This window comes from Neopsephotus bourkii, unplaced genomic scaffold, assembly GCF_033783945.1.
Source record: "Neopsephotus bourkii isolate Nb327-2 ecotype Australia unplaced genomic scaffold, CSIRO-AGI_Nbou_v1 NB_196, whole genome shotgun sequence".
NCBI lineage: Eukaryota > Metazoa > Chordata > Aves > Psittaciformes > Psittacidae > Neopsephotus > Neopsephotus bourkii.
Genome location: NW_026900709.1, coordinates 17329514 through 17346374, shown reverse-complemented (window position 1 = coordinate 17346374; position 16861 = coordinate 17329514). Strand labels below are relative to the sequence as shown.

Here is a 16861-nt window from a genome sequence, read left to right as displayed (position 1 = left end):
TCATCATATACCTAGGACTGTCCTTGGACACTTTGGGACCCCTCAGACATGGCTCCCATCTGTCCCGTGTTTGAGACTGCACTATGATTATTGTGTGTCTCACTTCTGTAGTCTCTTTCTCTAAGGGCTACTGCCATCTGTCATTTTTCTTTACCACATACTTTTGTTGGTGCTCACTGCAGGATTCTCCCGATCCCTTTGGGCTGCTGTCTTTTCCCCTTCTGTTTTCCTTCTGTATAGTTCTAGCAGTCCACGCACATTTGGATTTTGGTACATCCCTTCAATAGCTGTTGCCTCTGAGGGAAGGATGATGTCCAGCAACCTGGGCAGCACTTCTCCTTCCTCCCTCTTCTTGGTGATTGAGCCTGTGGGGTGGGGAGGGTAAGAGGAGGTGGTTGGGGTTGAAGCAATACTGTCATTTTCTTGCTGCCTCTGCTGCCCAGCAGAGAAACTAAAACCATGTTTTTCTGTCTCAGCCACAGAGCAACAACAAAACCAGTATAGTAAGCACTGCAAAAGAAACACCCCCAGTGCAGACGTCCATGGTATCTTCCCCAACTGCTATTTTTTTCCTGTTTGGTTTAATTTTGATTCTGTCCTCTCCCCTTTTTCCCTTCCCCTAATCCCAAGTGCTGCTTGTGTTGCTCTGTTTCAGCTTGTGTTTTGGCTTCGTTCTGTGTCCCTGTGCTGCTGTGGGGCCTGATCACAGCCTCACAGGCTTTGGGGTGGGGCTGCTGAGCAGAGCTGTGGTTGGATGTGGGCATCGCAGCTTGCCTGGACTTCCCCGTGTGCCATCCCTGTATAGTTCTGTGTGTCCGTTCAACTGTTCCTGCTGGCTTTGGGGAGGCTGGTTTGGAAGAAGAGAGTGGCAAGATCCATCCACTCTCTTAACACTCAGGAAATGGAGATTGGACTCCAGGACACCACAGAAGAAAGGGCAGGCAAAGCGATTTTAGAGGAATCCTTTGGTGGCCCATTGGCCTGCTCAGTTGTGTGATTGATCCCCCGCAGCTCGCTGACTTGCTAGGCCAGCATTTTCTGTTCGGGCTGTTGCGCAGCAGATTTCATAGGGTGCCTTGTGCCTAATATGTTTAACGGCACAGCTTGGGGTGGGCTGCCTCAGTGCTTGGAAGATCAGACAGCAGTGCAGTGGGTGAGTGTACATCACTGCACCATCACACAGCCCTTGGTGCCTTCCCTAAGCCACCCTGCAAGAGTGACACCAGTGAGGGGATATCCTGAAGTCTTGTCCCAGTAATGAAGGGATGAGTGCAGAAGACAGTTAGCCCCCCATAGGCCTAGTTACTTCTCTTTATTGTGTGCTCTGGAGGGTTGGATTGGCATTTTTGGAGGGTGGGATTTGATGTCTTTGTTGTTTGTTTTAGGATGAAGGGTTCTTGGGACACTTCATAATTTCCTGCTTTCCCTTCACTGGCTTTGTCCACAATGGGTTTGATGCTGAGGGAGCCTTTCTAAATTATTAACTGTTGTTGTTATTATTGAAATTGTATCTCATTTTAGATCCTTGTAGAAAAATGAACTTTTGTCACAGCCCAGTTCCCTTAGCAGCTTCTCTCTGTGCGGTGTTGAGGTGGTCTGCCTTGTCCCGTTTTTATTACAGAAATTATGAATATCCTTTTTTTAGTAAAAAATACCCAGCAAACATTCCAAAAAACTGGGAGACCAAGGCCCCAGCCCAGTGTTAGCCTTTCCTCCCCTTCTCTCTCTTCTGAAGCACTTTTTCAGGGAAGCCGCTGGTAAGGGGTCACTACTCCAGGAATGGCTGCAGAGGGCGCAGACTGGCTGCCTGGTTGCCATCTGCTGTTTGTGCCAGATTGGTTCACTGGAGGCAAATTGGGAATTAGGGGCAATTGCAGGGGAGCTGGGGGCTTTGTCTCCTTGCAACTCTAGATTTTAGTGCAGCCTCTCTCTTCAGGAAACCTTCTGTGCAGGAAGTGTGTGCGTGTGCACAGAAGCACTCGTGTGCTGTTTGGAGTTTGTGGTTTGGTTTATTTTTTCTATGTCAGTCACCTTTTCTCCACTTGCTGGAGAGTGAAAAGAAATGAGAGAATGCTTTGGAACCGGAATTTAATGATTCTTCCATCCTTTCCTAGGAGCCTCAAACAACTGTTGTCCATAATGCTACAGATGGCATAAAGGTAAGGGATGGGTGTGTTGGCCAGAGAAACCTCCCCTTCTCTCTTGTGGTTCTTGTCTTCGTGTGTCTTACTTCAGTTTCTACCTTTCTGACTTCTGGTTTGTAGCATGCTCCCAAATACTGCTGGTAGTAGACTGGGAGGTTTGTGCTGTATGGCTGTGGATCTCTGGAAGAGGCTGAGTAGAGATGATATTATCATCTCTTTCCAACTGTGGTGTCTAATCACCACTCTCTTTCATATATGAGGTGGAAGAGAAGATACAGGCATTGGCACACTTGTTTTTTTTTTCATCTGGAAGTGGAGGCCTGTTCCCCTGAGAAAACCTAGGAGCCCTTCTTTAGCTTCTTGTGGCTACTCTTCTTCCAAGTAGAAGCAACTCCCATTTGATCTCATTTGACAGAGTCTGGTAACTTCTGTCCTTGTAAAGTTCTGGGTGGATGGCTTGAACAGCTTGAACACGCAAAAGCTAAGCAGAGATGCTGTTAAGTTTTGCTTAGTATTTGGCCTGCTTCCATCCCAATCTTCCTTGTATCATCCTCTCCCTGCTATCCCTGCTAATGTTTTTGTGCTTTTTCCCATCTTTCTTCACAAACGAATCCAACTATTTACTCATGCTCCTGACTGCTGATGCCTGGTAATGCTCTATTCTGCCATGCAGGGTTCCACAGAGAGCTGTAACACCACGACTGAAGATGAGGACCTGAAAGGTAGGTGTTTTGCCTGTAATTTCTAATACAGTTAAGCGCAGGCAGGGGATCCTGGAGATGCAGTCATTGCCTTGAACTAGCTTCCCAGATTCCTGTGTCTAATTCAGTTCATAAATTCACCATGACGCTGTCATTCCTGTCACAGTGGGACCATGCTTTGGGGAACCAGCTGACCTGGGCCCTGTGGTATATAAACATTGTTTGCCCTGAGCTAATTTGTTTTTATCTCAGAGTTGGAATTCTTTTCTTGCAAATATCATAATCTTTTAATCTCCAGTCCATTTCTAGGTGTGGAAAATCTCTACCAGTCCCTTGAGGTTAGGAGTCTGGTTGTGTTTTTGTGCTTCCCTGTAGGTTACAGGGAGTTGAAACCTCGCTTTTACTGCTCAGGCTCCATTCTCAGCCCTTTCTGGGAGTCTCTTTAGTGACATGCTCACATTTCCCTCTTTATTTTTTCCCTTTGGGTCTATTTTCATTTCTAAGTTGAAGATCATTCTCAGCCTATTGTCTTTTGCATGGCAATGATTTTCTGTGTCCTTGACTGAGACACCAGCAGAGGGAGAGTCTGAGAAGAGTTTTCGCACCGTTCACTGACCATATCGCAACTATTCTGTGCTTGTAATACTCTTCAGATGAAGGAGCTCTGAGTCTCCTGTCTGCTCGTGTTGTTTGAGCAGCTGTCTTTTTTCCTCAGCTCCCTAAAGAAGGACAAGCAGACATCTTCTTGAATGAGCAGGTTCGGGATAGGTGAATGCAGTTTGCATTCTGAGGCAAATGTGTTAATAGTTTGCATTTTGAGGCAGAAGTATTCTCATTTGCCCTGTAGTCAATCTGAGTTACATATCCAGGGAAAAATCAATGCTGACCCTGTGGTGTAGCAGCAATGTCACCTCTTTCAGCTGAGCTAGTTCCTGATGCTTTTCCCATGGCTTATCACAAGCTGCTGGCCGCTCTTCTCAGGAGTCACAGGGAGCAGAATACGTGCCACTGGGTGAATGAGCTCTGCAATAGAGGTTGTTTCAGATAAGACCTGGCCTCACTACAGGACAGTATTCTAGCTCCCACCTTTTTGCTGAAGAGTAATCCGTGGTTTAAGAATGTGGCCTTGAGGGAAGGTAACTGGATGGTTTTGGTAGTGTGGTAATGAAATTTATGTATCTAATCTCTGCTGGATATCTATCCAGCACAGATACTTGTCCAGAACCTTGTCTCCTCTGGCAGCTTTTGTTCAGGACAGGTCCCAGGCTTAGGCCATTTGAGCCAACAGGTCCTGTAAGTCAGGAGTAGAAATGCTGTGAGGAGAAAAAGGCTAGGACTGGAAAAGAAGGTGGGGGGAAGGAGGGCAGCTGGCCAGGGCTAAATCTATGAAGACTTGTATAGGGCTGCATTGCTGCAGATCACGACTGAGGTGTTTTGGGTTGTTTGGGGTTGGGTTGGTTTTTTTCACAGAGGTTAGGAATTTTTGTTATACTTTTACTAGAAGGGAGCACTTGAAAGGTGGTTGGGAGGGAAGGAGCTTGCACAGTAATGGTTTACGCTATAGCCAGCTCTGGTAATTTTAGTGCTTCAGTTTTAAGTGTAGCAGTGTTCATTGGTGTTCCTTTTCAACTCCTGCCCCTCCATGTTTTGAGCTAAGCAAACACTCAAGAAAACTGAACAGACCAAAAGGTTTGGGGGTGTCGGAGTTCTCGGTGTTCTTCATAGCCATGACTTTGGGAAAAGGGTCGTGTCTGTGCAATTCCTCAGCCAATTTCTTATTTCTAGTGGACAACAGGTGATGCAGATCTGTTCATCTGTGGTGTGGGGGACGTCTTGATCCATCAGTGACAGTTGCCTCAGGGATATGTTGTTTCGACTGTGGTGGGGTAAAAGGCAGTGGCCCTCTCCCACGCCTCCCTGTGTCATTCTAAATTGCACAGCAGGTCTGTGTTGTAGAGCTGTCTACTTGGCTTTGCCCTGGAGTATGCTCCTGCATGTTTTGTGCCCAGCATTGTGGTTTCTTTAATGTTCTCCTATTTCCTTTCTCTTTTTTTATTTACTGAACTTGCGTGTTTTGTTTGTGTTTGTGTTTTAATTCCCTGCCATGCTAGCTCCCCCTCTCTCCACCGGGGACGGCAGCTCAGTGCTTGAAGGACGGAGGCACAGTGAGAGCAAAACACAGACTGAGTCCATGCAGTCCCAGCTTTCTCTCTGTTTCTCAGCCAGTAAGTCCAGGGGTGCAGTGCTTCATGGCATCTTTCTCCCACCTCTCCCTCCACCTTTCCCATTTCTCCTTCCCTGAAGTTTTTCCTTTCCTCAACTTCCTTCCAGAACGTTGATTTTTCATTTCTGGTTACTCCAGAGTAAAAAAAAAAAATCACCTCCCTTCCTGAAAAATACCCTCCTTTGCACATTGAAAATTTCCAAACCTTTCCAGAACCCCAGTCAGAACCTCATCCTATCTAACTTCATTCCCTTGATTTCATCTGAGTGAGAAGTGGAGTTCTCTGCAGACACTGCCTTTCAGGGTGTCCTCGGGCAAGTCACAGCATCTCTTAGTTTTCCTTGTGGTAATTGGGGTCAGTGGTGCAGGTCTGCTGACGGAGCAGATGCGCAAGGCTGAATGCAGTCTCATTTGTCAAGAACTTCTAAACACCCCAGACATGGATGGTGCTCACCAGTTACAAAAGGAAGAAAAACAGGTTTTTGCAGACTGCTTCAAGGATGCTTGGAAGAGAGGCTGTGGCTGCTGGAAGATCCCGTAGCATTTCCATACCCATTGTGAGGTGCTCTGAATGAAATCCTTGGATAATGTTGGCTCTGAGGGGCATTTCTCTGTCGTGAGCTTTTACCTTGTGTGTCTCGTCTTGCTAGCTCAGGTAGCTGGTACTGTGGTTAATGTGCTAGTTACAGACAGTGCCATCTGCCTCATCTCTCCAGAACTGGCTGCCTCCATAGAGGAGCCTGTGGCTGAAAACGGATACGAAAAAAGCTAGTCAGTTGGAGAAAATGTAGGTGGGTTTCCCAGCCCGTCCCCTATGTACACAGACATACCATGCTAGCTGCCTACTTAAAGCTATAATGGAATGATCCCTAACGTGAGTTGGGAGTGTCTGAGTATTTTAATCTGTTGAGGTCAGTCTGGGAAGGAAGGAACAGGCATGCCCTCTTCTGTCTCCTCCGGTCTTCCTTCCCTGGTTTCCTGCATACAGCACCAGTATATCCCGTATGATGCAGCAGTTGGAGTCTCTCTGTTACTTTAAGGATGTCAAACTGCTGGATTGTGAGGTGCAATGGAAAGGGTGTTTTGCCCAACTGGAATTTAAGGGAAACGATCTCTTCTGAGGTCCTTTTTGCTGTGAACTGTTCATCACTGCTTTCTTACTAACTTCTTTGTGCCTCTTGCTCACAGCAAGGCCTTGCTTGATAGGCTGAGGAGTGCCAAATCACTTCTCTGCCAAGTGGGGCAGGGTTCTCTCACCCTGCTCCCCTCTGGGTTGAGATTTGCAGTGATGTGGATGCCCTACTTTCTTCCCTATCAGTTGCATCTCGTACGTGCCCTCATGCTGCTCTGTCACTATTCTGACCAATATTTTAGGTCACCTTCAAACTACCTGCAGTGGCATTAGTGCAATTCCTACTGTGCTGCAAGGGGTCATCTGCACTGGTGTGAGGTTGTTGCCCTTGAGCAGAATCCGGGCCAGCCAAAGGGTGACAGAGGCAGGAGAGCAGGTTGAGGTTGCTGGAATGTGGATGTGTCTGTGTGCCGACTGGGTTGGGGCTCTGTGTGTTTGTACTTATTTGTTAGCTTTTATTTTGCTTTCTAGTTTTGTTTGTTTATTATTTTAACACTTACATTTGTTTTGCAGCTACACAGTCTTGTGAAGAGAAGCTTCATGCCTGGGACAGCCCAGTGCAGACAGTGGAGTTAGAGCGTGCTCGGTCGGAGCCTTTGCTAACTCCAGTAGTTCCCTTTGTACTTAACCGTGCACCGTGTAAGTTAGCAGCTGGGTAGCAGTAGTGGAGTAGTGCAACTAATACTAGTTACCGTAGATGTAAAGCCCCCTCTCCTTTCTTCTCTCCATCTCCGTGCCCCTCGTCCGTCCGGGGCAGCACGGAACGCCCTCTGAGCTCAGTCCGAGACCTGCTGCAGTCGGCGGGAGGCACGGCCGCTGCCAGCCAGGCGCGGGCAGCTGCAGGGAGCGGCAGTGGCCGCCGGGGGGCGCCGCGGTGCCAGGGAGCGGAGGTGCCCTAGGCACGGGCCGGTAGCACCCCGCTGCCGAGAGGAGTGAGGGCCCGGTTGTGAGCCCTGTCCTGGCGTCCGAACTGAACTGTCCCAATAGCAGCGCTGCCCCAGATCCTGCCGTGCCGCGCTGTGCCCATCCGGAGGCGGCTGCACAGGGCTGGCCGCCTCGCTGGTTACTCAGAGCTAAGACAGTACAACACCCGTGATCCACGCTTTCATACCCGTGCTGGTGTGTGCTTGCCTCCCTTTTGTGCCTCTGCAGTGCAAGCTAGGAGGCCACATGAATTCATCAGGAGTGGCAGGCGTGAATGCCGCCTTCTCCTGTGACATTCCAAGGTTCTCTGTCCCTCGGGAAAAATGGATCACCTCCTGCATGCTGGTTGTAGCTTGGGACATGTAGTGAAAGCGAGAAGACGAGCAGTCTGATGGAACGGACTTGCGTTGAAGGGTAGGGTGCATGCTGCTGCATCGTGACACTTGGGGTTGCCACTCTCCTTGCGATGAGTCAGCTCATGGTGGCTGCGGTCTGAAGATTTCTTTCTTCACTCATCCAAATGGAGCCTTTCCCATGGACCCCATCTTCCAGCCATTGCACACGTTGGTGTGTGCTCTGTATGGGAGGGAGGTCCAACAAGTAGAGCCCTGCTTCGTGCAGAAGCAGTTCCAGACAACTTGCTTGTAAGGACTTTTTTCACAATAGACATAGCCCACTGTGTTGTTTTGACCTATTTCCTGTATACATCTTTCAGTGTGTGGAAATGTATACAGCCTGAGCGGTAACACCAGCTCCCTTACTGTTATGAGCCATTTGTCCCCTCTCTGAGATGTTTCTGTAGGGGCTGGCTGGGTAGTATAATTAATTCTCTTCACTGATTTCCAGTGGGTGCAAACACCTTTCATAGCCAGTGAGATTATAATCTTCTTGTTCTTCAGCTGCACTTATCAATGGTGGGATGAGGTACATATGTGGATTAAAATACACAGGGGAGGGCAGTTAAGACTAGCATCTTGTGGCATTTAGAGTGGAATTCGGCTTCCCTGACTTGGACATCTAAAGATGGTAGGTTGGATTTAAACACCATCCCTCTAATTATACGCATTTGAGATGTCTCAGGTGAGACTTCCAGAAGTGCCTATTTCTTTCAGAGCCTAAAGGAGGAACAGTCAGGTGGCTGATTCCATATCAGACACCTGCATTTTAGATGCCTAAGGGCACATAAATTCTGCTTCTGGTGGTAAGGATTATAAATTATTTGGTAACAAAGATAACGCTAGAGCACCTCCTAAATGCTTGTATAATATACAGGATATTCTAACTACAGCAAAAGTGTGGGGAAGGCTGAAGAAATGTGAGGGTGTGCGCATAAGCTCAGGCATATAGATGGTGCACATATCATCCTAGAACTAGAATTGTATTATTTAACAGGGTCAACCCAAACTTTTAAGAGTTCTTGAGGTCAGCATGAGTGATGGAACACCTCAGAGGAGATGGGGCCTGGGCAGTCAGCTGTGGGAAACTAAAAGAAGAGAATACAGAGATGCTGGTCAGAGAGAGCCAAGTAACAGTAGACAGCTAGCCCCTGTCTTCATTCATCCTGAAGTCCAGTGTGCTGGCTTGAGTTAACGGCAGTGCAGTCAGAGTGCTGAAAAGAATTGTGCCATAGGGACTGGCAGAAGCTACCTGCCTGAGGAGTGGAGTGCGCATTAGTATATAGCTAGGACCTGCTCATCCAACCCATCCATCCTGCTGTGATTGTCTTTCTAGCTTGCAGAAAGACATCCCTACATGTCCCAGTTGCTTGTTTGCAGCATTCATAATAGCTGAGGTGTTGGTGATGGTGATAGGCAAGTTGTTGGGAGACTTTTTCCAATTGGCTTGATCTGTGTGGTGGCCATTTGTATGTTACTACCGTGGTGAAGGGTTTCCACATCTTAAGCTGCCAAACAAGTGCTTCCCATTGGCAGGTTCACTACCATTCATTGGTCAGACTCCCCAGAAGCACCTCAGACTGTCATTTAGGAGACACCTCTGGTGCCTCAGACCTTTCTAGAAGGAAAAAAATTAACAAGACATCTTTATTTCTTTTCTCCCTGCATTATGGGATCACCATTCCCCTTTCATATCACTGCCCCCCCTACTCTCATGTGGATGGCTGTCATTACTGCATCTCTCCAGAATGCAGGAAGCAGCATTCTATGAGATCTAGACTAATGGTGCTCCATAAATTGCTTGTAGGAAGCACCCACTAGCCCCCTGTGCCCACTGAAGTCTTATGCACAATCAAATTGCTCTTCCTTCTTGTTTGCAGTGCGTAAGCAAGAGATCATTAAGATAACAGAGCAGCTGATAGAAGCCATCAACAATGGAGATTTTGAGGCTTATACGTAAGTAAAGATGTCTTCTGACAGGCTGTTTATCAGTTTGTGTGCAAGTGTTGCTCTGGCTCCTGGATATGAGTTGTCATCATGCAGTCAGGGATGGTGAAAAGTTGTACGCTTTTTAGCCTCCATCAGTTAGGAGTAGGGATATGATAGAGCTCCCTAAGTGAACATCAAGTAGAAGTCAGGTATAAAACAGCAACAGGAACGACAGAAGGAAAATGTCCTGGCTTTGTAAGAAAAATAGGGGGATGGGCAGAAAGAGAATAAAAGAAAACCAGAAACCCAAAGGCTTGTTTTAACTGAAATGCCAAATAGGACCAATTCTGTGTTGTTGCAATAGGACTGAGTCCTCCAGGAGCTTACTCCTTAGGGAAACAGTTAGGTGGACACAGGGTGAGAGTCAAACACTGTAGCAGCATTTCATCGTGTAAATAGCCCTTGGGCTCAAATGCGGACTGTAAGCCTGTGGTGCTCTTCTTTTCAGAAAAATCTGTGATCCTGGCTTGACCTCATTTGAACCTGAAGCACTGGGGAACCTGGTTGAAGGAATGGATTTCCATAAGTTTTACTTTGAGAACTGTGAGTGGGTAGAATTGGTAACACCAACAACTTTCTCTCTGATCTTCCTTTATGCCACATTTTGAGGGGGAAATTGCCCTTGTTTTTACTGGCTATCAGAACCAGCAAGAACTTGATTTTGCATGGGTTATGATGCATCCATAAGAGCCAGCATGATTTCTCTCAAAAACCTTTTCACCAATGATTTCAGTTCTAACCCCCAGATCCCTTCACTGTAGGCATACAATTTGTCTGGTGCAAATGTTTTGTAAGCATGGACTGCAGGAGTGTTAAGAGTTTGGGGCACTGGATTTCCTACTGATACAGAAATGGAAAAAAATGAGCATATTTTGATGGAAACAACATGTATGTGTGGAGTAGACATACTGAAGGGTCAGACATAAAAATAGTCAGGCACAAATCAGTCACGCCTTCAGTTTTCCCTGGATGGTTTCAGATCTCTAAGACCTAATGAACCTGTTATGTGGATACAAGGGTCACCTTGCCAGCCTGGGGTGGGAAAAAGAGAGCTGGGAGGAATGCTGTCATTTATACTAGCAGACTTGCCTCCGATCTTGGATGTCTCCACAGGATGAGATAATTGAAATTTAAATCCTGGGCTGTTCTGTTTGTTTTATTTTGGGGGTTAGGTCAAGGTCCTTAGTATAGGCAATTCCTTGTGCTTTATTTATGCAGAGACTTTGTCTCTCTCAAAAGCCTGTTCAGGAGTGACTTTTACACTTCTTTGAGGCTTGTTCATATTTAATGCAGGCCTAGCTTAAAGATCTCCTGATTATTGACTCCTTTGTAATAATTATGTAATTAAAAGATCTTTTCCTATACCGAAGTGATAGCAGCCCTGATGAAAATGTGGCAAGTATGCTTTACAGAAGAAGTGGGAGCAAAGGGGTCAGGGTATTGTAGGCAATAATAAGCGTGCAGTTCCTAAAGAGAGGGACAGGTGATGGGGAAAGAACTACTTGGATTTTGCCTGGAAAATTGCAGGAGCAATTTTTATTGTATCCCAGAATCCAGCAGAAGGTGAGTAGAATACAGAAGAAGTTGAAGGATGCTGGGGATTGTTGCTTTTTTAGTAGTAAAATGAAGCTGATGGATTTGTATGTTCTGCCAGTACTGTCGAAGAACAGCAAGCCAATACACACCACCATCCTGAACCCCCATGTCCATGTCATTGGTGAAGATGCTGCCTGCATCGCGTATATCCGCCTGACACAGTACATCGATGGCCAAGGCCGGCCCCGCACCACGCAGTCTGAAGAGACCCGCGTCTGGCACCGCCGAGATGGCAAGTGGCTGAATGTCCACTACCACTGCTCTGGAGCTCCTGCAGCACCTCTCCAGTGAGGATCAAATACGGGTATGGATTGCAAGGGAAAGCATACATCATACACACAGAGAAGGCTGCTGTATGTGGTAATTCAGTATTCAAGGTTGTTTAACTGGCTGTGGGAGAACTGTTTTTAGTAGGCTAAAAACTTCTGCTGCTCAGTTGGTGTTCCTTTCTGTATGTGCTGTCCTCTGGACTCAGTAGGATTATCTGCCTGATGAATTGGAGTCATGTGCCAGATGGTTGTTCTGAGCTTTTATTTTTACCCTTGTGGCAGCAGTGCTTCCTCCCAGGTACTTAGCTCTATCTCGGACAGAGTACTAAGCCAGAGCGGAGAGGAAGAGTATCTCATGCTGTGTGCAGGTTTGCTGTTTCCCAGGGATGTCAGGGATCTACCCTTACATGCTGGGGATGATTTCAAAGATTTATTTTTTTTTATGAGAATGTCATATTCTAAGAGAGGATATTGTAAAATCTATACAGAAAAATTTCTATGCCACAAGGGTTAAGATGTTGTATAAAATTTTACTATGGATTTTCTGATTAGTAGAAGGTATTTAGTGTATAATGTTGAGAAAACTCAAGGAAGAAAAAAAAAATCTAAACAAATGATAATATCAGAGGATTTAAAACATCCCCAGCTAGCTTGCCACATTTCAGCACTGGAGGAAACTTCAATTACAAAATCTGACTTGAGGAAATGATTGCTGCTTGCTCCTGAAGGACAGCAGATCCATTTACTTCTGCAGCATTTAGGCATTCTTCTTTATTGCCTTTCTGGTTTCTTTTAGTTAGATGTACAAAGTCTTTCTGCCTCCTTTCATTTTATGCTGAAATATATGTCACTTTCATTTTAAAGATCTAAGTTTCTTAATGTTAGGATCTTTTTACTAAGATTTTTCTATTCAAAGGGAAACAAAAAAACGCTACACCTGAGAGACAAGCATTCTTTTAATGTGCTCCTTTGAGAATGACCCATTCAACTATAGTTAACTATTTGAGCCCTAATCCTACATGCTACTTGAGCAGTAAGAGCAGTTTTTATTCTTACATGTTGTGAGGGATTCAACCCTGCTCAAGGCAGTGGAAAGGAATGTGAACTATCACAAGCAAACTGCAGAGGTCACAGATGGAATTTGAAAAGCAAAAGCCAGTTGGGGGCACAAGAAGCAGGGAAGCCTTCAAGAGAGCTGGACCATCAGCTGAATTTCAAGGGAGTAAGGCAATGAGAAGGATAAAGCCTTTGCAGGGAAACACAACATAACTTACTTGCGTCAGTTTTCATCAGAGATGTTGAGGGAGACTTCTGTCGTGGCTTTAGTCCAAAAAAGATGCAGAAGAAATTATTAAAGATCAGTATGGCTCAGTGGCTGCACCTAAGAATTCTGAGGAAGTTTAGGAATGGAGAATCACAGCTGCTACGGAAGAGGTATATTTCACTGACTTGGCTGCTGAAATGTTGCACCTCCTCCAAAAGTATGTGTTGGAGGGGTTTTGAAAATTGCAAAGCAGAAGCCATTTCCAAACCACAAAATGTTGGTTGAAAGAGGATTTTAAAAAACCTATAAACTAAATTGGAGCTGAAATATTTGCATGCATTTCTTGGTTCTGAAGAAGGTGTAACCATGGGCAATTACGACTTGGGTCAGTGTGGGCAGCCCCCATCTGAACACACTGAATCCTTTTGGAGCACCACTGGCCATGTGCTATAAAGGGTAAGGACAAAGAATGAGTGAGGTGAATAAGAATGCTTAAACATAAATCAGTGGTTTGTTCTCACCTGGAAGGCAGAGTTCAGTTGTGAGTAAGTCATCTTAAAAGGAAACTGCAGCCATAAAAGAAGTTTGAGGTTAATCAGAGGATTTTGGGGGGGGGGAAGGGCTGTTTAAATATTAAGAACATGAGACAAAATTTCTGAAGACTTAAAGACAAACGAACAAACCAAAAAAACCACCAAAGTAAACCTTTCAGTTCAAGGCAAAAGCCAATGCGAAGTGAGGCAGAAATTATCCTGTAGGATCACAGCCCCAGGAATGTCTTGGGAAACTGCTTCAGTTTCTGGGATGTCACTATTGGATAGCGGGCCCAGTCTGCTCCAATCGCGCGAGTGATTTATTTTAGCAAGTGGTTCGTTTTCACTGGAGGGTATGTGTGTGCCTCTTGTCCTCAGGGCTCTTCTCACAAGCCCCAGTTTCTGTTGCGATAGGAAGGGTTTCTGCTTTCACCAATTAGTTAGCCTGTAGAAAATTTGTTTCACTAATTGTGTACAGCTAATGTTTGGCTTTATTTCCTTCCATCTTCCATCCTGTTCTCCCCTCTCCTTTCTGGGTGGACACTACTTCTTCCTGACTGCAGCAACTTGTGGAGATACTCAGCTGGAGGGCAATATCTTCTTAGCAAGCAGCTCTGGAGTGCCTGAGTGACAGCAACGGTCATGTCTGTTTTGACGTTAAAAAAATAAATACAAATTACAAACAGGCAGCAGCCAAATGCACGAAACCCTGCATGCATCTGATGCTCCGGGCGCTGCCTTTCTGTTGTTTTCCATGGATCCATCGTGTCTGTTTCTGCTGTACGAAGGTGTTTTTAAATCTGAAAAAAAAGAAAAAAAAAAGAAAAAAAAAAAAAAAGACGTGTTGTTTGTATAAAATAATAAAGAACAGGAATAATGCTAAATAAATGACAGATTATCCAACGTGCCCCCTCCCCCAGGGCTAAGGAAATGGCAGCAGCTGGAACATCTTTCAGAAATTAAGTGAGGGGGAAAGCAAAAGTGAAGGAGAGAGAAAGAGAGAAGGAGAGCAAAAAAGGAGGCGGCTTGAGCAGCGGATGGCTGAACGGTGCTCCGCAACGCCATGGTGGAAGGTAACATCACATTCGGGCTGTGCTGCTACTTCAATCCGTGAGAGGTGGCAAGGAGGAGACCCCAGAGGAGCCAGTGTGAAGACTGGGGTTCACAAAAGAGGAGGCGCTTCTCTTCCTGTTGCCCAGCAGACTGACTTCAGCCTGCTGCTGCTTCAATTTCTGCACAGCAAGAACGCTACAGAAAGCTGGTTGCTCAGCTGCTGGATCCCAGAACAGACTTTCTTTTTATTTTGTTTTCTTGTTTCTGTTTTCTTCTTTTTTTTTTTAATTAGAAAACAAACCCGATAATGGGATGTTGATTTAAAATTAAAGGTGGAAGTAGGAATTTAAAAAAGGGGGTTTAAGTGAATAGAACTTAAATAGAAGCTTGCTCTTCAGAGATACGGTTTTAGAAACAGCCCCTACCTGGCCAAATGTGGAGGTTTGAAGCCAGCTTATTTAATCTAGCAGGACAAAAAAAAGCATTGTGTTAAGAGCAGGGATTTTAGAGGAAGAGGGTATATGTATGGGATTTTCTATTTTTTGTTTCCTTTTTACTAGTGTAGTTGGGATCCACAGTGCTGCAGAACACGTGTTCCTTAGGAAGCAGACAAAAACCTTAGTGTTATGTTCTTCATGAAAACTTGCACATACACTCCTATATGAGGCATAAATAGCGTGTGTTTTTTATACTGAAATATATGCACCCATAGAATTAAAGGGGTTACCTGGCCTCCTGTTTGATTTGTTTGGTCTCCGAGTAAAATAGCAATTGGAGCCAGCAGCCCCAGCCAGGTGCTTCTCCCCACCACTAACCCATCTGATGTTTGTAAGTGTCATGTTTCCTAGTGTTTATTTGGGTAATTTTTCTATTTTTTACAGTGATGTTGTAACACAGAAAACTCTCAGATCAGAACCTCAAAAACCATAGCGGAAGGACTCCAGGCCACCTCCCTGTGTTGCCTCTGGGTGTTAGAGGATACCTCATGAAGCAGAGGGGAAAGGGAATTAGCACATGTGATCTGATGTTTGTCCTTTGGGCCAATTCATCTTCCTTTCTTTTCTTTGTTGTAAAAGGAGTCCAGTTTCTTTATTCATTGGGTGGGGAATGTGGAAGTGTTTTGTTGACCTTATCAAGGAGGGAGCCTAGCCCCGAGAAGAAAATGGCCTTCTGGTGGACCCTGATAGGAATTGTTTTGACCAAGGGAAGGCATCACTTGCAGAAGTTGGGATAGGCTTTTACCTGAATTTCTGTCTCCCCCTGTTCATTTTTTTGATCTTTCAAGGGAGTTGAAGTGATTACAGTGACAGCATACTAAGTGTGAGGCAACCTTTTTACAGACTATGGAAGAGAAGAAAGACAATTTGGAATTTTAATCCTTATTTAAGAGAATGCAGAAAATAAAACCTGTTGCACAAAGTGGAGCTGTCACTTTGCAACAGATAGTTCTGTTCCTTTTGTTAGAGAGGTGCTATCCCACACTAAGATTAGATCAGCTCACCCATGATGCAGGAAAAGACCATCCACGCTTCCCAGTTTTGTCTGAGTAGATATCCTTTTCTTCCTCCACCACCCCAGGGAAGAGTGTAGGAATTGAACCTATGGGGGGGCAAACACTAGATTTTATTATTTCGAACCATTTCTAAGACAGCACTAAGCCAGTGAGTGAAGTGGAAGAGTTAAAAGCCTTGATATTTTATTCAGATTTTTTTTTTGTTTTAAGCCACAAGGAGAGAGCAAACAGGAGATTACAGTTAATGCCATTTTTAAAAAGATAAAGACAAAACATTATGCATGCCTTCTTTAGGTCTGATCTTACTTGTCTCTTTTCCTGATGATTATTAATAATTAAAAAGAACCCTATATATTAAGTATCTGCATCTTTCAGAGAAAATTTTAAAAGAACAGAACTGTTTTTTGGTTTTGCACAGTCTTGGAGACAAACTCTCCTTTGGGTTTTTTTTTGTTTGTTTTGTTTCCTTTTAAGTTAATGAGAACCTTAGCTTGGTATGGCCATTATCAAACACAGCTGTACACCTTTAGCATTCTTAATGTTCTCTTACGGGGCTAATATAAGCATCTATATAATATATATTATAAATATCACATTTTAAACAGGAAATGGAAGGCATTTGATGCAGAATTTTTGCATGATATAGAAATAATTAAAGTTAGCTAGTGTTTGTTTGTTTGGTCTGAATGTTGGTAGAACCTTCATAGCTTTGTTACAATGAAACCTTGAACTGAAGATATTTAATAAAATAACATTTAAACAGTGCAAAGTTTTGAGTGTTACGTTTTTCTCTGAAAGCAAGTAACAATGTGGAATTGGCACTTCTGGGATAAGAATCAATCCACAAAGACTTTTTTTGTGTCCGTAAATCAAATGATTTAAAATGTCATGTTTAGAAAGAAAAAAAGGTAAGTGGCACCATACCTAACACGAAAGAATACTAGCATTAGTAAAGACAAAGGGACAACAGAATCTGTTAAAATGAACTTTATGGCATTTCCCTGACAGACCATGGGATAATAGGGAGGTGTTCTTTCTGTTCCTGGTAGCCTAACCCTTGGCAAACCCTTTCTTAGTCTTTGTTTTCTTCACAGTATTTCAGACTCTGTGGGAGAAGCTGTCTT

General features: G+C 44.7%; 1 protein-coding gene across 14 annotated transcripts in view; it reads left to right on the top strand.

The window, feature by feature from the left end:
- Window positions 1–16506, top strand: part of CAMK2G (calcium/calmodulin dependent protein kinase II gamma) — a 121537-nt gene extending 105031 nt beyond the window's left edge. For 2 of the 14 annotated variants that reach the window (XM_061344204.1, XM_061344205.1), the window contains 9 exons: window positions 477–545; window positions 2115–2159; window positions 2818–2866; window positions 4957–5070; window positions 6715–6840; window positions 9401–9476; window positions 9958–10052; window positions 11164–11409; window positions 13735–16506. In XM_061344204.1, coding sequence (XP_061200188.1) covers window positions 477–545; window positions 2115–2159; window positions 2818–2866; window positions 4957–5070; window positions 6715–6840; window positions 9401–9476; window positions 9958–10052; window positions 11164–11396 — 807 coding nt within the window. In that variant the 3' untranslated portion in view covers window positions 11397–11409; window positions 13735–16506. The remainder of the gene's footprint in view (window positions 1–476; window positions 546–2114; window positions 2160–2817; window positions 2867–4956; window positions 5071–6714; window positions 6841–9400; window positions 9477–9957; window positions 10053–11163; window positions 11410–13734) is intronic. The other 12 variants (XM_061344206.1, XM_061344207.1, XM_061344209.1 and 9 more) reach the window with 7 other exon arrangements.
- The last annotated feature ends 355 nt before the right edge of the window (window positions 16507–16861 follow it).